Source organism: Kogia breviceps, chromosome 2 (genome assembly GCF_026419965.1).
Source record: "Kogia breviceps isolate mKogBre1 chromosome 2, mKogBre1 haplotype 1, whole genome shotgun sequence".
NCBI lineage: Eukaryota > Metazoa > Chordata > Mammalia > Artiodactyla > Physeteridae > Kogia > Kogia breviceps.
Window position 1 is genome coordinate 145101594 of NC_081311.1, and position 25082 is coordinate 145126675.

At 37.7% G+C, this 25082-nt stretch overlaps 1 protein-coding gene across 1 annotated transcript in view; it reads left to right on the forward strand.

Annotated features, from left to right (window-relative positions):
• Positions 1–17336: 17336 nt before the first annotated feature.
• Positions 17337–25082, forward strand: part of MTX2 (metaxin 2) — a 60422-nt gene continuing 52676 nt past the window's right edge. The window contains exon 1 of the mRNA XM_059052975.2: positions 17337–17639. Within this exon, the coding sequence (XP_058908958.1) occupies positions 17600–17639 (40 nt within the window). The 5' untranslated portion in view covers positions 17337–17599. The remainder of the gene's footprint in view (positions 17640–25082) is intronic.

Consider the following 25082-nt stretch of genomic DNA (forward strand, 5'->3'; position numbering starts at 1 on the left):
AAAGACCCAACACAGACAAAAATAAATAAATTAATTAATTAATGAAAAAAAATTTTTTTTAAAGGCACACTGAAACTTCTATTCCCAGCAAAACTGTGAATTAGATAACATGAAAAAGTCTCTCATTACAAACCACTTGGAAATCAGGGAAAATACAACATCCCCATACATCAAAAGTGAAGAGGGAATTGAAAACGATAATGGTGTGGTGGAAGATGCTCTTACGGTGCCCTGGAGAGTTTGCTGGTCTTGTTAACCTAGAGCCCTGGGTTTATTATCCCATGCAAGAACACAAGAGGCCTTGGGCTGGTATCAGGTTAGATGACCCCATAATGCTGGAACCCCGAAAGGCTGTGGCCTCAGAGAAAGGACAGGCTAGAAATCTTCCTACCAACATGTGGAGGCAACCAGGAGCTTGATGCTTTCCACCTGTGCAGTGGGTCGACCAAAACAGTATCCACTTGAGGTTAATAACCACAAGCCCTCATGTGGATTTGTCATTTGAATTGACACTATCTGTAGGGGTCCAGGAACTCCCCCACACTGAGAAATCAACCAAAAACAAAAGGTGGTCTAGGCTAGGCTGGTATTATTTCCGGAATGCTTGGTAGAGGCAAATGCAAAACCTGCCCAGGGTGGTGGTGGTTATATCCTTAACCCTAGTTGCACATAATTGCCACAGAGGAAGCTAAACAGATTAAAATTACAAAATACACAAAGAATAATCTACTGTGAGTGAGGGTCAGAAAATACATACATCCAATAGGGTGATTAGACCCCAAGAACTTCAGTTAATGAAAGTGTTGGTTAAAATATCTGATTTATACAACTGTAGTCCTCAAAGAAGAAATTAAGAACATAAGAAAAAAAGCTATTAAAATTTTAAAGAAGTATTTTGGAGCCTCATTCTGGGCAGATTGCTTGGGAAAGGGGAGCAATTTGGGTATAAGCAGGGCTGAGACCAGTGGTTAGGAGTTGTCATAATGTCCATGGGGTGATATGAACTTCCATCCTATTCATTTAATGTTGACATTTAAAATGTGAGACATTTTGGGGTGAGGCTTAGTGGCAGGGATCTCCATGAAGTAGTGATAATTTAAGTCAAATGATGAAAGAACAGTTCTGTCCAGTTGGAAGCAAGACCCCAGCCACTGGGTAGAATATAAGGGTAGTGGTGGTAGTGATGGCGGTGGTTACAGGGGGTAGGGGGAGAGATGGGGGATAGCTGCTGACACTAGGGTGATTGTCGAGACTGTAGTCAAGAGAGCTTGAGTTTAGGGTACACGTATATCCTAGGAGAGAAATGGGTTACAAAACAAATTGTGAAAGAAGTCCCGTAATGCAGATTAGGCGTGCATAAAGATAGGGAGCAGTGAAGACATAGTTCATTCAGGATTTGAACTACAGATACCCTGGGTACCAGACTTCAAACAACAAGACTAATTCCAGACCCCACATACTGATGGGAATGGGGTTTCCAATATGTTGCCAGACGTGGTTAGGACTTGGTAAGAAGTTGAGCAAATTTAAAACCTAAATTTGGGTCAAGTTCCATGAGACAGGCACTGATACGTCTGACTGTATTTATATACCCACTTATCTCTTGACTGTGCAATGCCTTTAGGACTTAAAAAAATGAAGAATCTCACATTAGTATTGGGTCATAAAGCAATTGTCATCCTCTTTAATTTACTACAAAATGTCATACAAAATATTTCCTTTTGCACACAGTATGGACTCTATTTAAATGAATGTTACATCTCAATGAACAGATTTATGATAAGTTCATCCAACTCTTTGTTGTATGGCTTCCACTGTCACTAGAATTTCTTTTTAGGTGTTTATTAAGAGAAGCAGTTTTTCCTTTGCTGATAAAGTATTTTTTGAGGAGTGATTTTTCATTTTAGAAAATTTAAAATAAAATTTTAAATGACTGAGTTTAGAATATTTTGTTTGGGAGGGGGAATCCCAATCAGCCGTGTTCCCACCCTAACTGCCTGCTGGGTTGGTGCCCACCTATAGGTTCCATCTGGATAGGCCCTGTCAGGAGCTGCTCCCTTCTGGAAAGAGCCCGCAGCTGCTGAGCTCCCCGGATTGAGGGTCTGCTCCTGAGAACCAAAGTCCTCCGGAACTGTGCTCCTACACTGAATGTGAGTTTCCAAATACTCCTGGGCCTTTTGATTCCATTGGTTTGGTGTTCTCCCTAACCCTCAACAGAGTCCCTCTCTTCTTTTATTTTTTTTTTAAATTTTTAAATTTTTTTTGCAGTACGCGGGCCTCTCAGTGCTGTGGCCTCTCCCGTTGCGGAGCACAGGCTCCGGACGCCCAGGCTCAGCGGCCATGGCTCACGGGCCCAGCCGCTCCGCGGCATGTGGGATCTTCCCGGACCGGGGCACGAACCCGTATCCCCTGCATCTGCAGGAGGACTCTCAACCACTGCGCCACCAGGGAAGCCCCCCTCTCTTCTTTTAGAGCACCCTCCTGCTTCCCCAGCTCACAGGTGCCTGTTTTAGAGTTATTCTCAGCATGCTGTTCAGCTGGGGCTGCCGTGTATCAACACTAGGAGTACTCTGTGGCTATCTTCCAGGGTAGGAAAGTTCTGTTTCCTGTAAAATAAAAATAAAATTCCTAGATTCTGTGTTTGACTTTGAGGGCAGAGAGGAGGTTGAAGAAAATTGGTTTACAGTGTGCTCTAAAATTTCCAAAGTGTATTCCAAGATACATCTTGTCCTGAGAATCCCTTTGGAAAAAAAGATTGGTTAGGGTATCATTAGGTGGGACTTCCCTGATGGTCCAGTGGGTAAGACTCGGTTCTCCCAATGCAGGCGCCCGGGTTCCATCCCTAGTTGGGGAACTAGATCCCACATGCATGCCTCAACTAAGAAGTCTGCAGGCCACAACTAAGAACTAAAGATCCCTCATGCCACAACTAAACATGCTGCAGTGAAGATCCCATTTGCTGCAACTAAGACCCGGCGCAGCCAAAATAAATTTAAAAAAAAAAGGTATCATTAGGTTAATTTAATACAAAACATATGCAAAATATTTCTTTTTGCACATAGTATGACTTCTATTTAAATGAATGCTACATCTCAATGAACAGATTTATGAGAAATCCATCCAACTCTCTTTGTTACCTGGCTTCCACTGTTACTATAATTTCTTTAACTTTTGGTTGGTTAAAAAAAAAGTGTAGAGATCTGCATACTGTTCTGTCTTATGGGAATTCATAATCCATGGAAGCATGTTAATAGCTCTGAGAAATCCTGTTTAATTTTGATTAATCCAATGTTTTTCAAAAATTTTTGATTTCCATAACATTTTTGGAATAATACCTGTTATCATCCTGAAGGAACTAGATTGCTAGTTCTGAGCTTTGGAAAACACCAGAATTACCTGCATTCAATGGCGTTTGCTCAGGCCTCACTGACTTTGCAGCTTCTGCATAGAGGCTCACTTTTACTCTCTGGATCTTTCTTCTTTCTTGGCCTCTGTGACTTCGCTTAGTCTGATGTTCCTCCTACCACTCTGTGTCCTAAGCCTGGGTGTTCTTCAAGGTTCAGGCCTCAGCTCCCAGTTTTTTTCTTCATCTTCTTTTTAAAAACTCTCTTCCTTTGGTATTACATTCCCTCTCCTGGTTTCAATTATCATTCATACCTAGATTAAAAGAAAAAAAAAAATCAGTCCCTAATACTTCTCCTAGCTTGAGTCCTGCATCTCAAAATGCCTCCAAAACATTTTCACTTGTATATTGTTCTGCCACCTCAAATTCGACATGTCTACACTTCTCTTCCCACAATATGTGCCCCTTTCTGTGCACACAAACAATAACCAGTTACAGTCCATAAATTTGGAGAAAACCCCATTTTAATTGCAATAAAGAAGATTTAAATACTCAGGAATAAACATAATAAGAAATGTGAGAAACCTAGATGTGAAAAATTTAAAACACTCCTGAAAGCCAAAAATGTAGACTTGAACAAATGGGGAGACATTCTCTATTCCTGGATAGGATGAGTCAACATTATAAAGATGTCAGTTCTCCTTAAATCAGTGTATAGATTTAATGCAATTCCAATAAAAATACCAACAAGCTTTTTTTTATGGAGCAATATAAGTTGATACTGAAGTTCATGTGTAAAAATAAACATGTAAGAACATACAGGATAACATTCAAAATTTATGAGAAAAGAAAGACACTGAAGAAGATAAATTACTTCATGTAAAAAGGAAGGAGGTTTTAAGAAAAGAAACATTTATCTGCTAACTTCTACAAAAGAAATGCAGGAACAATAAACCAGAAATAATGAGATTGGTTACTTATAGGGAGTGGATGAGAATGGGTAGAAAGAATGTGTACAATGAATAAGGGAGACTGACATTTCTCTGTGACTGTCTTTTTATATTGCTTTGACTCTTAGAACCATGGTAGTGTTTCACTTGCTCCCCCCTCCCCAAAACAAATAATTGAAATAAGCCAGGACTTGGGGGTAACCTCAACTAGAACATGAAGGGTCATAAATGAACCTAAATGTATTAAATGAATAACATAGTCACGTTGAAATGGATGGGGAAGAAAAAACTAGCTTAACAAACCTTGGAAAAATAGTTTTTTAGCTATAAACTATAAGGCTAAAGCCAAAAGTCCCGCACAGAAATATTGTACTCTACTTAGTAAATTTGTTTCCCATGGGGATATGGGTTTGCAATTCTGAAACTACTTTATGTGTACACTATGACTGAACAAATAAGAAAATATATTGTGGATAATGTGAGCCAGGCTTCTCACTGTCGGAGAAAGAAGTTACAAATAAGGAGGGGGGGAAGGCTAAAATGAATTTTGTGGTGTTGGATTAAAATTGAAGGTATCAGTATGAACTCATGGTTTTATATATTTATAATATATATTTTATATAATGTATACATATATGTATTGTGAAAATAAAGGAAACCTCATTTAAAATGGAGTGGGGAAGTCCTGAAGCAGGAGCTCTCATATACTACCACTTGCCACTCCTTGCAGACTCCAGTGGGAAGAAGCTTGCTTTACACCTCTGCAGAAGGTGGAAAGATTTTTCTCCTTCCCTAGCCAATGAGAAACCACTACACTCAGCCAACCAGAAGCTACCACCACCCTCAACTCCTGCTCTCCTCCAATAAACTTCTGTGGCAGACAGCCCCTCATAACCTCTTCCTTTTCTCTGTAAAAGAAGATGGCTTCTCCTCTGTTCTCTAGATTTGCCTATGGTACACCATGGTTTGCATGTCCCGAACTGCAATTCTTCTGCTATTCCTGAATAAACTTAATTTTGCTAGCTAAACCACTTACCCTTTTATATATGTTGATATATATATATATATATATATATATATATATATATATATATACACACACACACACACATATATATGTGTTGATATATTCACACACACGGATGAATAGTTTTAGAAATAAATATAGGTGTGTGTGTGCATGCGTTACTATACACACATTTATTTCCTACCTTTGTTCACTGAGTGGGTCTGAAAGCAATAACAACCCAGTAGCATTGGGCATACCTAGCAACCAGATCTTGGTTTCTAACTACCACTCCACTAAAAGAAATCAGGCTTCCTTAGAAAATGATTGATTCCATGGCTGGAGCAGGGAAAATACAAAATGAGCCTGGAACATCTTCTAGTGCTAGAAAATAAGGAAATGCTCAAAAACTCATAGAGCCATTTTGAAAAGACACAAGAATCAACTTGAAAGATCTACCAATATCCAAATCTGGGGAAATTTAGCAACAAAATAAACTATGATAGCTTTGGTTTATAACCAATAGAATAAAATTAATATTCACGAATCCTTACTGATATAAATGAAAAATCAAATAAACAAATAAATTTTAAAAAGAGAAGAAAGCACAGCCCTTTCTCGAAGTAGGATTCTATTTATAAATGTGGGAGGAAAGACAAAAGTAGAAAATCACCATTAGGCAAACATCAAAGTAATAATTGTTGCAGGCAAGAACCATCAATGGATATCAAAATTAGCGGACAGAAGTATGATCAGAGACAGGATTTTGTATAGTCTCAAAGTATCTTCCACAATGTACTTATCAATTACAAAATAAAATGTAACTGTGCAGTGGAGAAAACTCATAGATAGTATCTTAACCAATGATCAGATTGAACATGAACAGTAATAAGATGTATTGATGTGTACCCCTCATATGATGTATTGAAAAAGATACAACATCACTTCTGGGGGACTCTTGCCAAAAATCTCATAACCTCAATTTATCATGGAAATATCAGAGAAATTTAAATTAAGAGACATTCTACAAGATAACTGAGCAGTATTTTTCAAAAGTGTCAATGTCATGGAAGACAAAGAAAAAGAAAACCAGAGAAACTGTCACATATTGGAGGAGACTAGAGATATGACAATTAAATGCATGTGAGAGCCTGGACCAGAAAAAGTAAGTTAGTAAGAAAACTGGAGAAATTAGTATAGGTCTGTAGATTTGCTAATGGTATTATATCACTGTTAATTTCCTGGTTTCAGTAATTTTATTATGTTTTATTTTACATTTAAAAATTCACATACATTTTACAAATACATTACATTTACAAACACAATTTTGTATTTACATAAAACATAAAATTATATTTTCCCTAAGATATTAACATTAGATAGAACTGAATAAAGTGTATATGGGAACTCTGTACAATTTTTGTCCCTTTTCTATACGTCTAAAATTATTCAAAACAATAGTTAAAAACAATTAGATAAAAGGACTTAACTACAGCTACTAGGAAGATATACTTCAATACTCAGGAACTGAAATTTTAAAAAATACTGAGAAGGCTATGATACTATTTTAATTTTAGGCTTGTTACTGTGTGTTTTAATTCAACTTATACTTTCCTTAATATGCTTTCTTACCACAAAATGATCAGGCAGTGCTGGTAAGCTTAAAGTGTTTTCCAGTATGCCATTCTTTTTCTAAAAGCCTTATATCTTGCTGTTAACATACACTTCAACATGATGGACACTAAAGAAAAGTTGAAAGATATATTTTTAGTTTATCATAGGAATATATTGGCTACTTATATTACCTTTAAGTTGTTAGATACCAAAGTAAATTTATTATTATTATTATTTTATTTTTTTGTGTGGTACGCGGGCCTCTCACTGTTGTGGCCTCTCCCGTTGCGGAGCACAGGCTCCGGACGCGCAGGCTCAGCGGCCATGGCTCATGGGCCCAGCCGCTCCGCGGCACGTGGGGTCTTCCCAGACCGGGGCACGAACCCGCGTCCCCTGCATCAGCAGGCGGATTCTCAACCACTGCGCCACCAGGGAAGCCCAATTTATTATTATTAAAAAAAATTCTCTTAGGTATCATCTTTTTTCATTCTGTCTTCATCGTATTTTAAGGTACTGAGATTCGTTGTTTTTCACAATTGTGTTTATGTATGTGTGAAACTACATCTTTCTAGATACATTATATATGCAGGCTCTCTTTCTCAGATATAGGGGAGTTTAGCTACAAATCCTCTGGAGAAAACTGGATGAGGGAGTCCTGTGCAAAGAAACAAAATTCTTTTATCCCTCCTTAGCTAGTGAAAGGCCTTCCTATTTGAGTTTTTAATACTTCAGCCTTAGGTTACAGTTGAGATACAACTAATGTGCTTTGAGTGCTCCTCATACAGTACCCTTTACTCATGATTTTGGAGTAGTAGCCTAACAACACTACTGGTGTTATAAATATGACTTTAAACAAAGCAAAGGCAGTTATTCTTTGTGACTTTTATAGTTGGAATTAGGTTCTTTACAGACAGTAATATACAGACAAAACTAAATAGAAGATCTCAGTAAAGTTCATGTGGGTTCATGTGAATGACCGGGTTCAACAGCAAAGAGAGGAATATTCAGTCACTTATTAAAAACTTTCCAGGAAGAAAATGGGAAACATTGCTGTGATTGGTGAGAAGTGCTGCTTTCCAATATTAGTTGTTTCTATTCCTTTTGAGTTCCTGTGTTTTATTTCTGGGATACTGTTTTAAAAAAGGGAAGCTGGTAAGATACCAAATGTTTCATGCTGAAATTTGAACTGACCAACAGCTTAAAATCACTGCTTTTGATTTTGAGGAGTATATGGTGAGATGTTTTCATTTTATCTAGAAAGGAAAAAAAATAATGAATTGCCATGAACAGAAGCACATCGTGCCCCTGAGAGACTGTGAGTTTCACACATGTGCCAAAATAAGGTTGTTCATTACCCCTGTGAAGGCTAAGATATCTGATGAATTTTCAGGTTACTGAAGGTGCACTATGTACCAGCCTAAGGAGTTAATTTTCAGACATCTAATTTCAGAAAGGCATTTGGTGTCCTGGCAAGGGCATTTCACTTACCCTGAAGAGTTGTGGTTGCTATGGCAACACAGCAACTTAAAATATTTCTTAGGTCACATTGCCTGTGACTTTGAATGGGTTTGGACACTCATAACACTTGTTACACTGTTGAAATGGCTTGTTTGCTTGTCCATCTTCTCAACTGGGTCCATATCAATTAGATGGTAATTCAGAGCAGACACTGAATTTTGTTCACCATAGTATCTCCATGATCATGTTAAGGGCCTAGCATTACAAAATGGGGTCCAATAATTACCTGATGAATGAATGAATGAGTGAATAAATCTCATGCTCTAATACAGATTCTGATTTGAAAAAAGGGCAAAGGAAAACAGTGGTGGCCATGTTGATGGACATAATCTTATAGATGCCAACTTTATATCAGAGGTGACCTATTTTTCCATAATGAGAACCTTTTCCTCGAAGTGTCTCCAAGTGTTCAGAGGTCCTTTCAAATTTCTGCTGTCTTAGGCCCATTCTTTACCAGTTGTTGGTGACACACATGTTGTAGACACTCTTGCTTCAGGTTCCTTAACCACTTTCCTCTTCAGCTTTGTTTAAGGGTTATAAGGTAAAATATGAAAACTCAGACAAAGTTTAAAGTCAATGCCAAACCATCATCAAAAGCAAGAGTCTCTGTAACCAGTCTACAAATTTTGCCAGTTTCTCCCTATTCAATGCACCACTCAGTATTTGACGATAGGAGTCACGCATTGAGATATGTCTTGTCCAGGTGTGTGCAGCATTGACTAAGGACATGCAATCAAGCAGTAATGTATTTTGGATGTTGTTCTGTCTGCACGTGTTCTTCTCTCATTACCGTAGCAGTGAATCTCTGCTATGGAACGTGGAACTGGTTAAGGCAGGTTCTCAAGAGTATAATTAAGGCTGTGGAGACCTGTACTGTGAGGCCTGCATGTAGACAGGCCAGTGTGCTTGCCCTCTTAGTCACCTTCTAAAAAGTTCTACTCAGTGTGATAAAAACACTTTTTTCCTAAGTTGTAAAAGTGGTAAAAAATATGACAGAAAGTTTAGAAGACAGCCAAAAGAAAAAAAATCAAAATTCCATCCCTTTGTTGCGACACTTTTACCACATTTGAGAAATCCCACCCAGTTTTTTTTGAACACATTGTTACATAGTGGTATTCACAATAAAATACATTTCACATTCTGCTATTATGTAACATTGCATCATTCATATTTCCATGTTTCCATGTTGTTATATTCACACATATTATTTATAGCTTCAGAAAGCGTATATCCTTGTTAGCCAGCTCTGGAAGGATAATATATACACCAAGGGATGAGACAATTGTGTGTGGGTTTTTCGTTTTGTTTTGCAAACCTGTAAGTTTACTGCTATAGTGATTTAGGACTGAGTTAGCTTATTACATTTATGTAAAAGTAATTACTTTTCTGTAAGTATAATAATGTCATAATAAATATATATAAATAATAAATATAACTTGTTGAAGGTATCCTCAGCTCTTCCTTTTAGTTAACACAATCATCTGAATTTCTCTCTCCTTCCCCCACCTCAAGAGACTGTAGTTAAGGCGTTATTAGATTTTATTATCCCCTTTGTGGAAATGAAAAATACCAAAGAGCTTAAATGGCTTTTCTAGTTTTAAAACAAGTGGCAGCCACAGTGTAGCACTCTTGAGTCTTACTATAGACTGTGGTACTATGGTTTTGGCTCCTAGCATCTTTTCTTCCATTTTTCCTTCTTATAACAGGTCCCATTTCTCCCTGGCCTGGTTGATCACTGAACCCATTCACTTGGACAAAATATTAATCCAGAGGTGAGAACATCCAAGCAATTATCATTCTTCCCTGGGATTGATTTAAGGAAGTTGGGGTTGCCCAACTAGGAAGATGTTAAGTCGGTGCTGCTGGCAGCTATTTTTCCTGCCATCTGGGAGAAGGTGTGTGTTCAATTAAAAAAAAAAAAAAAGCTGAACAGAGATGAGAGGTGGTGAGACAGAGAGCTGAAGCACTAAGGTCCTGGCTCCTAGAGCTCTTCATTCAGTTCTGGGAATTACTCTCGTGTCTTTTCTGCCACTGTGAGGCAAAAAACTCAAACTTTCTTATGTTAGGTTTCATTGTGTTTTTATAACTTGCAACCAGAAAAGTCCTAACTCATTCAGTTCCTGTAACTGTAGATAAGACATTTATCTACCACCAGTGAAGAGCACCCTCAGTAGATACGGTTAAGAGACTCAGCTCCCAATAATAAGGTAAAGCTGTGAAAACGAGGTAACATACATATTCTGCAGAATATTTTGGAAATTAAGCATTTTCACTTCTTTTGATAACCAGTTAATGTTTGAAGAATCTAGGCCCACTAGAATCGATAACGTAGATAGTTCCCAAAGTGTAGGCCAATAGACTTGCAGTTCATATGAGGGTGTGCGCTAACCTAAAATGCAGGAGGGTGGGATCAGAAAGTGAGAAAGAGGTAAGAACCTAATAGTCCTGGATTGACCATGATTTCTTAGGAATTAAACAATATGCGGGAAAGAGGGGTTGAGAGAGATAAGAACCAAGAACCAATGGCTGTCACATTTCTGTACCCTTTAAAAAAAAATCTCTGTAATATATTAGATTGCTAATAGTTCCATTGTTTTTAAAGAAGTAAAAACTGTTAACAGATGAACAGAAAAGCTCTGGTGCATAACATGGTTACCTTACTGTTTTTTAACTATATTAACACTCTATTTGGATTGATTGAATTAATGATAGTTAATTCTGTTGATGGGAGTTGGGGGGGAACTAATTTGATAAAAAAGACCTGAATTTATTATATCATTGTTAAGTAAATAGTATAATTTTGAAGAAATCTCAAATTTTTTCTTGCAGGCATTTTTGAAAAAAGAAAATATTTACATTTAAAATATTAACATTCTGCTACAGAAAAACAAAATGAAGATAAAATGCCTTAGTACTTTAAGCTTAATAAAGCATATATTCATCATGATCACTATATATTTTTAATTTAACATGGTAATATAAAATCCAGATTAAGACATGAAAATGACATTGACAGAACAGTTTTGCAAGAAAAGTGATTTTGTTAGGGCAAACAGTAAGGCTGTTAGCGTCATGCATTAATATTTTATTTTAAATAATTGTGTGATTATCCGTTTAGTAACATATGAATTCCCTAGCACTTTTGTTTTATAACCTCATTCTTAAAAATTCCAGTGGCTTGTTTTCTTGTATGTTCCCTAATTGTGGTGATCTTAAACAGATCTTCAGTTTTAAATCTGCCAGTTGTTCTAATACAGATGCATAAATATATTTTCTCCAGTTGGCTATTTATTACAAAGACAGCTTGTTTGTGGGCACCGTTAGGACATCTGCATTTTATTGGATTTAATTTTTAGTAATAAAGACCTCCCACATTTATAGATTCTTTCCAGCACAAATTAGCCTGTGTGGGAAGCAAAGAACCATCAGTCAGGGAGAAAAAGTGAATCCATATGGTGCCAATGATTCTGTTTCCCTGACTACAATGAAGAAAGAGTTGAGCATAGACAGTTTCCCCTAGCAGATCTTTGTTTTTTTCTCAAAAGCTTGCTAAAACAGGATTGGTGTCAGTCCCAACGCAGTACCTTTCAGCCAGCCCAGCTCATCCATGTACCACGCATCAAGTCATAGAAGCTTAACTGAAATAAGGAGGGTGAATTCTCCTCTTCTTCTAATCTTGCTCTGTTTCTCTTACATGTGTGCCCAGTCCCTTGCTCTTGCCATTCTCTTCCATTTTGGGGCTCACCCCTGCCCTATGGACTTGTTTTGTTTTTGCCAATCCAAATCCTCAGCACTTTCTCAGGGCTTTGGTTCAGGTTCCCAGTTGGAAATAGGGTCTTTGCAGATGAAACCAATTTAAGATGAGGTCATACTGGATTAGGGTGGGCCCTGAGCCAATGACTGGTGCCTTATAAGAAGAGGGAAATGTGCCCACATAGACACAGGGGGAGAACACCGTGTGATGACAGAGGCAGAGATTTGAGTGATGTGTCTATAAGCCAAAGAAGGCCAAGGACTGATTGCTGGCAACCCCCGAAAGCTACAAAGAGGAATTCCCTAAGAATTCTTCCTTGCAGCTTGGAGAGAAAGCATGGCTCTGTTGACACCTTGATTTCAGACTTCTAGCTTCCACATTTTTGAGAGAATAAATTTCTATTGTTTTTAGCCACTCAGTTTGTGGTTATCTGTTATGAAACTAATGCACTAGTTAAGGAGGCAGAAATATGAACAATAAACTGTCACACAGTTTTAGAGACCTATGGAAGCATAAAGAAAGGAAACATTGCTTTCTAAATGTCATGGGCAATAATTTTTGGAACATCAGGTTTCTTTGCAGAAACTTAGTAAGCTATCTGACTTTTAAATGTACTGTGTGATTCTTTTTTTATTGAGGTATGATTGACATACAACATTACATGAGTTTCAGATGTACAGCTAAATGATTCCACGTTTGTATGTACAGTTGCAAAATGATCACCACAATAAGTCTAGTTAACAGTCTGTCACTATACATAGTTACAGAAGTTTTTTCTTGTGATGAGAACTTTTAAGATTTATTCTATTTTTTCTTGCGATGTGAACTTTTAAGATTTAGCATTTTTTAAATATGCAATACATTATTGTTAACTATGGTCACCATGATGTACATTATATCCCCTTGACTTATTTTATAACTGGAAGTTTGTACCTTTTGACTCCCTTCAGCCATTTCACCCAATACTTACACCCTGCCTCTGGCAACCACCAATCTGTTCTCTGTATCTATAAGCTTTTTTCCTTTTCTTTTCTTTCTTTCTTTTCTTTAGATTTCACTTATAAAGGAGATCATATGTTATTTGTCTTTCTCTGACTTATTTCAGTTAGCATAATGCCCTCAAGGTCCATCCATGTTGTTGCAAATGGCAAGAGTTCATTATTTTGTATGGCTGAATAATACCCCATTGCATGTATGTACAAATACCACATCCTCTTTATCCATTCGTCTGTTGATGGACACTTAGGTTGCTTCCAAATCTTGGCTATTGTAAATAATGCTGTGAACATGGGGGTGCATATATCTTTTCGAGTTAGTGTTTTGCTTTCTTCAAATGAACACCCAGGATTGGAATTGCTGGTTTGTATGGTAGTTCTATTTTTAATTATTTTGAGAAAACTTTATACTGTTTTCCACAGTGGCTACACCAACTTACATTCTCACCTAGAGTGCACAAGTTTCCCTTTTCTCCATATCCTCAACAACAATGTTATTTCTTGACTTTTTAATGATAGGTGTTCTAACAGGTGTGTGGTGTATCTCATTGTGATTTCGAATTGCATTTCCCTGATGATTTGTGATGTTGAACATCTTTTCATGTTGGCCATCTGTATGTCTTCTTTGGAAAGAAGTCTGTTCAAGTTGTCTGACCATTTCTATTTTACTTTATTTTATTTTATTTTGGCTGCACTGCACAGCTTGTGGGATCTTAGTTCCCTGACCAGGGACTGAGCCCGGGCCCTGAGCAGTGAAAGCACAGAGTCCTATAAACCCTGGATGGCCAGGGAAGTCCCTCTGTCTATTTTTAAATCATATTTTTAAAAGTATTGAGTTGTATGAGTTCTTTATGTATTATAGATATTAACCCCTTAACATATATATGATTTGCAAATATTTTATCCCATTCAGTAGGTTGCCTTTTCATTTTGTTGATTGTTTCCTTTGCTGTGCAGAGCTTCTTAGTTTGATGTAGTCTCACTTGTTTATTTTCACTTTTGTTGCCTTTGCTTTTGGTATCAAATCCAAAAAAATCATCACCAAGATTGATGTCAAGTTGCTTACTGCCCATGTTTTCTTCTAGGAGATTTATGGTTTTAGGTCTTATATTCAAGTCTTTAATCCATTTTGAGTTAATTTTTGTGTATGGTGTAAGGTAGTGGTCCAGTTTCATCCTTTGCATGCAGCTGTCCAGTTTTCCCAGGATCATTTATTGAAGAGATTGTCCTTTCCCCGCTGTATATCCTTGGCTCCTTTGTCATAAATTAACTGCCATATACATTGGTTTATTTCTGAGCTTTCTATTCTGTTCTATTAATCCATGTGTCTGTTTTTATGCTAATACCATTCTCTTTAGATTACTACTGCTTTGTAATATAAATAGTTTGAAACCAGGAAGCATGATGCCTCCAGCTTTGTTCTTCTTTCTCAAGATTACTTTGGCTATTTGGAGTTTTTTGTGCTTCCATACAAATTTTAGAATTGTTTGTTCTATTTCTGTGAAAAATGCCATAGGAAGTTTTATAGGGATTGCATTGAATCTGTATATTGCTCTGGGCATTATGGACATTTTAAAAATACTAATTCTTCCAATCCATAGCACAGAATATTTTCCATTTATTTGTGTCTTCTTCAATTTTTTAAAAAAATTTATTTAATTCATTTATTTTTGTCTGCATTGGGTCCTCTTTGCTGTGCGCGGGCTTTCTCTAGTTGTGGCAAGCGGGGGCTACTCTTGGTTACGGTGTGCAGGCTTCTCATTGCGGTGGCTTCTCTCGTTGCGGAGCACGGGCTCTAGGTGCGTGGGCTTCAGTAGTTGTGGCTCACGGGCTCTAGAGCACAGACTCAGTAGTGTGGCACACGGGCTTAGTTGCTCCGCAGCATGTGGGATCTTCCCGGACCAGGGCTCAAACCCATGTCCCCTGCATTGGCAGGCGGATTCTTAACCACTGCACCACCAGGGAAGCCCTCTTCAATTTTTAAAAATCAATTATTATTATTTATAAATTTATTTATTTATTTATGGCTGCATTGGGTCTTCTTTGTTGTGCACGGGCTTTCTCTAGTTGCGGTGAGTGGGAGCTACTCTTCGTTGTGGTGCACGGGCTTCTCATTGCGGTGGCTTCTCTTGTTGCGGAGCATGGGCTCTAGGTGAGCGGGCTTCAGTAGTTGTGGCATGAGGGCTTAGTTGCTCCGAGGCATGTGGGATCTTCCTGGTCCAGGGCTCAAACCTGTGTCTCTTGCATTGGCAGGCCGATTCTTAACCACTGTGCCACCAGGGAAGTCCCTATCTTATTATTTTTGATGGAATTGTAAATGGGATTGTTTTCTTAATTTTTCTTTATGACATTTTGTTGTTACTGTATAGAAACAACAGATTTCTATGTATTGATTTTGTATCCTGAAACTTCACTGAATTCATTTATTAGTTTAAAGTTTTTTTGGTGGTCGTTAGGGTTTTTTTTTTTTTTTTTTTTTTTTTTTTTTTTTTTGCAGTATGAGGGCCTCTCACTGCTGCGGCCTCTCCCGTTGCAGAGCACAGGCTCCGGACGCGCAGGCTCAGCGGCCATGGCTCACGGGCCCAGCCACTCCGCGGCATGTGGGATCTTCCTGGACTGGGACATGAACCTGTGTCCCCTGCATTGGCAGGCGGACTCCCAACCACTGAGCCACCAGGGAAGCCCTATGGTTTTTTACATTTAATATCATAGCATCTGCAAATAGTGACAGTTTTTCTTCTTCATTTCCAAATTGAATTTCTATTCTTTCCTTTTTTTTTTTTTTTTTGCTTTTTTAGGTATATTTTATTTTATTTTTTTAACATCTTTATTTGAGTATAACTGTTTTACAATAGTGTGTTAGTTTCTCCTTTACAACAAAGTGAATCAGTTATACATATACATATGTTCCCATATCTCTTCCCTCTTGCATCACCCTCCCTCCCACCCTCCTTTGCTTTCCTTTTCTTGCCTAATTGCTATGGCTTGGATTTCCAATTACTGTGTGATTTAAAATGAGTCACCTCATCACTCTGAACCTGTTTATCATCAGTGAAAGAGGGGCTTTGGCCCTCCAGATGATCTCTGAAGTCTGTTTCACTTGTAATATTTCATTCCTCTAAATCTGTAATATAGTCTGATTTTTCTTGAATTGTTTATGTATAATTTTAAAAGTTATTAGGTTAAGGGGCAAAAAGTCACCTATGGGATTTAGGTGTCTCCTCTTCCTGCCCCTCTTTCCCCTGAAAGGGATGAACTGAAGTGTGTGACTGGAGTATTTTATTCTCCAAGATGAGCTTCATTTCAGGTGTACAGAGATGAAGGGCAAACTTTTAGCTTAGGTGCTGCTCAAGCCGCCTTCTCTCTGGCAAGCATGTTTGAATAAAGAAATAAACACTAACATCTGTCCATGGACTAATCAACCTAACAGTATAGTTGAACAGAGGAAATTAATGTGGGTTTGAATCTGGGCTTGGGTGGACTCCCCGCGCAGGCAGTTTAAAATTCCTAAGCCTGTTTCTTTATCTGTAAAATGGCAATAACATAATCTTATTGGTCATCTAGAGGATGACATGAAACAGAATACTGTATATATTTTTTAAATGCCTAGTATCCAGTGGACACTTAAAACTGTTACTTGCCTTGATGATATCCCTTATTTGTGGAATCTAAAAAATACAACAAATATTGTATTTGTGAATATAACAAAAAGGAAACAGACTCACGGATATAGAGAACAAATTAATGGTTACCAGTGGCGGGGGGGAGGGGCAATACAGGGGTGGCGGAGTGGGAGGTACAGATTACGGGGTGTAAGATTAGCTACAGGGATGTACTGTATGAATACAACACGGGGAATATAGCCAATATTTTGTAATAACTGTAAATGGAGTTTAACCTTTAAAACTTATGTAAAAAAATAGAATTTAAAAAATCACCAACCTATACAATCAAGAGCAAACAAATGCTTGTTGTTTGAAACGACTTTAAAAAAAAGTTAATTGCTTACAAAATCCTCGCTTAGAAACGAAACTGAAAACCTCTGGGGTACCCCAGCCTGCCGGGTAGGCTGGAGTCGGGAATCAAACACCCTTCTCCCCTCTCCCTCCCCTCCCCCCGCCCACCGGCAGCCCACAGCTGCCGTGAGGCCTAACAGAAACGCCGGGAGGAGTCAGAGGCGGGGCCGGCGGAAGTGCTCTCTCGCCGCTGTCAGCTGCGCCGGAAGTTCCTGGCCCGGCCTGTTGGTAACCTTGGGGTCTTCGCCGCCCGAGCAGCCACGGCCGCCGCGGGGGTGGGCTTTGCTAGTCCGAGCCTCAGCCGGGGCCAGGTCTGTTAGGTACCAGGAACCGCCGGGTTGTGCAGGAGTTCGCTGAGGTTCCCGGGGAGTAGGAACCGCGGGCGCAAGGCCGCCGAGCCGACATGTCTCTAGTGGCAGAAGCCTTCGTCTCGCAGATCGCAGGTAGCGTGTGCATGGCCGCGGACCCGGAGGGAGGCGGGGACCGGTGTGGGGCAGTCGTGGGGAGCACTGTGGGGTTTAGAACTTCAGGTTTCTTCCAGCCTTGCAGCATTAGACGCTGAAACCAGGCCTGGGGATGGAGGTGGGCACTGACTACCAGCCGCATCTCACAGATGAGAAAACGGAGGGGGAGAAACTTGGCCAAGGTCACCCCGTGGGACTGGGAGTTCCATCTACTTTTCCTGGGCACTGCTTTGTCCAGCTGCCCACTGGGCCTGGAGGTGTTGGGGTGCGTGGAGAACGCCGTGGGTTGGAATTAAGGTGGGTGCGTGGCCACAGGGGCAGGGCTTTCGAAGGCTTCAGTGATTAAGTATGGGGGCAGCCTCGGTTTGGGACCTGAAGTTTAAGGTGATTGTCACTAGTGAGTCGCCATTGTCATTTGAGTGGCCACCGAAGTTTCCTCTCCGAGCAGCACAGTATTACCATTTGCTAAGTGTGTAGGATTCATTGACACATTTTTAAGTCTACATGAATTTTTTGAAACACCTTTGATTTGAGGGACTGAACATGATTGATGTAAATAGATTTACAATGTATTTCTGTTATCGATGTTCTTATTTGCTGTAGTGAAAGAAATTAAATATTGTTGAGAAAGTGAGGAGACTATTGTAGGTGTAGGTTGATGGGTAATAGTTAATCTTTAAATGGAGTTAAACATTCTAGCAGTATTTTCACGGTGAGTACGGTAAATATTCAGTCACGAGGATAAATAGGTACATTTACAATAAGGTGGTATTTTTGAAATGGAAAGTACTGAATGTGTTATAGAATTTGCCAAAATGTTTTTCATTGCCTTTGTGTGAACATAGTTCTTTTTTCCTTGTTTCACTTAAAGACTTTTCTAAAAGAGAGGGAAACTCCCACTAGATTGCAAGCTTCATGAAAGCTGGGATAATACTTATTTTTTCTCTAGTATCATTTTTTCTTTTTAAAATTTATTTATTTATTTTTGGCTGCCTTGGGTCTTCATTGCTGCGTGAAGGCTTCTCTCTAGTTGCGTTGAGCGGGGGCTACTCTTTGTAGCGGTAAGCAGGCTTCTCATTGCAGTGGCTTCTCGTGTTGCAGAGCACAGGCTCTAGGCATGTGAGCTTCAGTAGTTGTGGTACGTGGGCTCAGTAGTTGTAGCTCGTGGGCTCTAGAGCGCAGGCTCAGTAGTTGTGGCGCACGGGCTTCGTTGCTCTGCAGCATGTGGTATCATCCCGGACCAGGGCTAGAACCTCTGTCCCCTGCATTGGCAGGTGGATTCTTAACCACTGCACCACCAGGAAAGTCCCTGTCTCTAGTATCTTGAGGACCTGTCAGTTGGTGCTCAGTAAATATTTGCGACCTGAATCAATGAATAATCTTGAGATTTCAAACAACGATTATTTCTATTTATACCATTTATGTTTTTAAAAAAGTTAGATCATTAATTTAATTTAGATTACTGCTATGTTAAAATATTTCAGTGTATGCTGATATTGGTATACTGTATTCCCTAATGTGTGGTTTCTTTTAAAGAAAAAATGATGAATATCTTTTAGTAAGCTTTTAATAAGTTTGGAACTTTGCTTCCATTAGTGGAATTTAAGAATTTCTAGGAATTTTATCAGTCTGCCATCTTAGCTATTTGGAGTGGTCACTCTAGGAGGAGACGTTTATAGATGAGTAATTCAATAAATGGTGTTGGGACAACTCCTAAGTCATAACATTGCAAGAATAAATTCCAAATGAATTAAAGATTTAAGTGTAAAATAAGAACAAAAACCAAATTGTAATAAAATAATTAGGAAAAAATATCGGAGATATAGCGTAGGAGGCCCAAACAAGACACAGAATTCAGAGTTCATGGAAGAAAATAATTATGGATTTTATTGCACATAAATTTAAAAAGCTTTGTATGATAAGAGACATCAGTTTCTACACATTAAGAAAAAGACAGTCCAACAGAATCAAAGATAAAGGACCAGGAACAGGCAGTTCACAAAAGGGGAAATGCAAATCAGCAGTGAATGTATGAAAGGATGTTCTCCACTAATTTCCACTCAGTTGGACCCTCAAAGTACTGGTGAGTCTGTAAGAAATCACTGCTTTTTGGGAACTTAACATAGCAATATTTATTTAAATGCCATTAATTGACCCAGAAGTTCTTCTTCATGGGATTTATCTCATAGAAATAGAAGGACCATTATTTAAAGAAATATACAACAGTAATAATTGTAGTATTATTTGTAATAGCAAAAACCCAGAAATGTCCTAAGTTATGGCATGCCCACATTATTACAGATACTAAAAATGAAGAGGTATATCTGTTAAATGTATTGGCTTGAAAACTCCGATTATCTTAAGTAAAAACAAGTTATAGAATAGTGTATATGTGTGTATGTATATAGTATGAACCCACTGTTGTTAAATAAATGAACCCTGTATAAACATGTATATGTAAGCAAAGAAAAATATAGAAGAATATTCAACTAATTTTAACTAGTAATGTCAGGGTAATAAGGATAGGATGTTGGTGGAGTGAGAATATTTTACTTTTGAATTTAAATGGTTCTAATTTTAAAAATTTGAAAGATTATATTTTGGCAACAGCGAAAATAGGTATTTGACTTGTAAGTGTGACTCAAATCCAACAACTAATCACAGCATTCTGCCTCTGGCAGTAATATGGTTTTCTTGGAAGAGATCAACCTCAAGAGATTAGAGATACATATCTACATAACTTAATCAGTAAATGTGAATCTGTTTTTGTAGTTGAGAGCTCTATTTTTAATGTGTTTAACACTTTGCTTATTATTCTTTCTTTCAGTGGGCCAACAAACTGGTATTTCTTTTGGAAACATTTAACGGGCATCTTACATCTGTCTGTGATATTCATGAAGTGCCCTCCTTGAGAACCTCATTCATAAGGAGATCTTTTTGAAAGCCTTCTCTGAACTCCCCCATTTAAATGAACCACTTCTGTCTCTTTACCACTAGTGTATCTCTCACCAAGTCCTCTCAATTTTTACTCCTTATTATGACTCAGTAGGTATTCTCTCCATCTCCACTGCTATATTATTACCTTAGTTTAGGGCTTTGTTATTTCTTGCTTGGATTACTGTAGTAGTGTCTGAATAGGTTTTCCTGTTTTCAGTCTGGTCTCTTTCTAGTACAGCCTCTACACTGCAAAGCCTCAGTGGGTTTTTGTCTGTTTGTGTTGTTTTATTTTTATTTTTGTAAAATGCAGATTTAACTCCTCTTGTTTTAACACCTCATTGGTTCCCCACTGTCAGTAGAATGGAGTGAGGCATACAAGAGCCTCCATGAGTTATATTCCAAGTCTGTCTCTCCAGCCTCATCTCTCATCACCCCTTTCCTTGAACTCTTGCCTTTCTAAACTATTAGTAAATAAATAAACTATTATTAGTGTCCATCTTTGGCAAATGTTGCCTTTTCCCTGAACTGTCCACTTTGCTTGGATAACTCCTGTCTGTCCTTTAAGACTCTGAGCACATTTTAGCCTGTAAGTCTACCTGACATTTTTTTTCTGTGTAATAAGAAAGGTTTATTGTTTTTTTCTTTTTTTCTCATAATAAAAATGATACATTACTACTGTAGAAAATGAAAACAATCCAAAAGAATACAAAGTAAAAATCACCTAAAATCATAAATTTAAAATCTCATCCTCATCATCAAAACTTTGGTGAACAAAGCTACCTCATTTACTCTCCCTACAAATAAAAAAAAATGAACATAATATATAATATGATTACTTTTTTGTAATCTGTTTTGTCATGTAGCATATCGAGATCTCTTTCCATGTCTATGAATGGACTGACATATATATCATCATTGTTAAATGGTTGCATTAGTATTCACAGTAATGAAGAAAACATAATTAGCTTATCTAGTCTTATTATGATGGGTATTTGGGTATTGTATTAGTTCGGCCTGAGAAGCAGAAGTGGTAGGAGCTGTAGTGCTAGTTCTAGCTCTGTCTACACACACACACACACACACTCGCACGCACGCACGCACGCACGTGCGCGCGCTCAGGTGTGCATGGAACTGGCTTATGCTGTTGTTGTGGGGTTGGCCAAGCAAATGCTAAATTCGAAGGCAGACAGCCCTGAAGGGGGTCCAGGAGGAGGAGGGAGCACGTGCCGCAGGTGCTGCTTGCGGAGCCCCAGCTCAGGGAGGACTTAAGGTCCTCTGTTAGTAAGTTGGGCCCACCCAGGATAATCTCCCTTTTGATTAACACAAAGTCAGCTGATCCTGGACTTTAATTGTATCAGCAAAATCCCTTCACAGCAACGCCTAGATTAGTATTTGAATAACTGGGAGGTGTTTGCTACAAAATGGCTGTTGCCTCCCTTCTGTCTTCCCAAAACCTGCTGGAGGATACCCCTTGTAGCTCACCCTAATAGATAGTAGAAGGGGTATTCTGGCAGATGTAGTTCAGTCTAGCCAGTTTAATGCACCTCAAAACCATCACAGGTGTATATGACTTTGTAAACAGTGCTTACAAATACATATTTGTGTATCTGAGTAGTTTCTTTGGATAAATTTCTTAAACTGGGAGAGAATTTTGAATTTTTCTTTTAACTCAGTGACATGGAAATAAATGGTAGCTTATGATTTTGAATTAATAGCTTGGATCTCTAGATAATGATATGCTAGATTAAGAACTTTAAAAGGATGAAAATAGTCCTGGATATTGAGTGGTTTTCAAAATCTTTTGTAACAGCCTGTGTATTTTAAATTTTAACTTGTTTTTTTAACTGGCAAAATTTTCCAATACATTAGTTGAGTTTCAGATTTTAAAAAATTATTTTTTTCAGATAGTTGGGTAGGCACATATCCCGGGGAAGGATTGAGTATTCCAATTTGGGTTGTATGACCATATTTGGAGTATTCACTGTAGCCAAAAGGACAGAGTACTGTGATAGGCCTGACTCACTTGCCCATCTCTTTACCAGGAGTGACTCCAGCTTTTAGGGCTCCACAGTGCCACCAGATACACGCAAAAAGTTAGAAAGGTGCTGAGCGCTAAACTGCAGGAATCTCCTACAGTGTTGATCACTTCCTTCACCTTGCTTACTTCCTGTGGACTTGGAAGTGAAAGTCAGACCTGGGTTCTTATTCAGCTACTTGCTAAATGTGTGACCTTGGGCAAATTACTTGCCTTTTTAAGCCTTAGGTTTCTTATTTGCAAAGTGGTAAAGATAATTATAGATTATTTAAGGAATAGATGACAAAAGATAGAAAATGCTTGGCATTGTGTCTGGCACATAGTAAGCACTCAATAAGTGTTCATTAATATTTTTAGTTCATTTACCTATCAGTTTTTCTCTTTTACTGGACTTTGCTTCTGTCCTCCTGTGTGAAGATACAAATTTGGTAAAGCTTTTAAAATTACTTATAAACAGAATACATAATTTATTTCAATAATATAAAACATCTGTAAAGAGTTATTTTATTAAAATTACTCCTGTAATAAATTATTATGAGATATTTGTTTCAAGATTATACCTTTGATAAGTTCCAGCCATATTTATCTTCATTATATAATTGAATATTCAGTATAGGTCATAGGTATAAATACTCTGAGACTTTTTCAGTGGTGATTTGTTTGTTAGCATTGCCGAAAGGTTTTAGCCTTAAAAACTTAGCTGCTGAGTATCTGGTTGATGATAAGAGTAAGCGTCGGTTTTTGACCCACTGTGCTAGATGATATATTGATACATAGTTGCTAGTATTAACAATTTGACCATGTTAGGCATTTTTCTTGTTTTATGGATGAGGAAATTGAAACTCTGTTAGTTAATAGAGTATAAAGGTTAGGAACAAGGCCATTGGAGTGAGACAACTGAATTCTAAGCTCAGTTCTGCTTTCTGTTTTATGATCTTGGGCAGAGCTTTCTAGGCCACAGTTTGCTTATTTGTGAAAAGGGATAGTATATTTTATAATCTAAGCACCTAGGGTAGTACATGGTATGTTCAGTATGTGGTAGTTTGTTACTGCTTTTGTTTCCTAGGTGCCTCTGAGGATGTTACCTTTGTAACCTTTACCATTTTGGTCAGCAAAATATCCAAAGTGTCTTTATTTTTATTAACTTCTATACCATAATTTCTGAATGATCTTATTACTTCACTAATGTGTTGATATAGTTTAAGCATATTAGTTAATTTCATCATACTATGATTATTATTAATCTTTTGAAATCAGGACAATATCTGTTATGTTCTTTATTTAGAAGCTCTGTAAACTATGTAAAGGATGAAAAAGAAGACTTGGAATATTTCATTTATCTCATTGTGAGCACGCAGGTGCTTAATTATTTAAATTTATTAATAATTTCATTCTCACAGTTGCATTAATTTATGGTATGATCTAGGAAAGTAGTTTTACAGGTTCCATGGCACCCATATGTAAGCATTTTGAAAGTAAGTATAATCAATATAGGCATGTTTTAAAAATTTTGTTTTTATATCAATAATAAAGTGCTTTTTATTCCATCTTTCTTCCACATGAATACTGGGAAATTTGGACTTTGAAAGCATTTCAGAAGTGTCTTAGAGGCCCAAAGTGGAAACTATGGGTTAAAAGTCCTTTGTAAAATAGAAGTGATGCTATTGCTCACAAGATTTATTAAGAGTGAAGGAAATGGTAGTCAAGGCTATTACATCTGTATATCTAATATCTAATAATTGCAACAGATATTTGAAAAAATACAATGTGTTCAATTCTTTTGCTCTTGGAAATAAAGATATTTTGTTAGTTATTTGTAGTTCACATTCTGAGGATTCTCCAGTATTGAGGAAGGCACTGAGGAATTATTGAGAAGTTATTGAAGTGGCCATTACATTTCAGAGAATCTTTTTTCATTTGTATTAGTTGTATGAATAGACTCATACCGTAGTGCTTATCACCTTGGCACATGTAAAGTTGATATTGAAGGGGCAGATGGAAAAGCAAAACAAAGACAAAATAGGTTATACTTCAGATTAGAGGCAAAAAACAGTTTATTGACAGCAGTGTGACCTATTTTATCATATGAATAGGTTGAAAACCAGATTCTTAAAGGCAATGTTTATTTCCTTTTAGAAAACTTTGGTATGCTGTTACGATCACTTGAAAGGCTTGTTTTGATCGTATAATAGTCCATATTAAGCATAATGTGAGTTTTGATATTCTTGTGTGCTTCATTAACATTCTGTACTCTGAAATTACATGATTTTTCATTTTTAACTTAAAGGATTTTGGTGATATATGTCCCATAAAATTTGTCAGTCTTCTGTGAAGACTTTTGAGTTATTAATGTTAGCTCAAGCCTTTCATATATGAGTGAAAATTGAAAGAAAACATGAAACTTCTTAACATTTTTCAAACATGTTTGATATTTCTTGATAAGCAGTTTT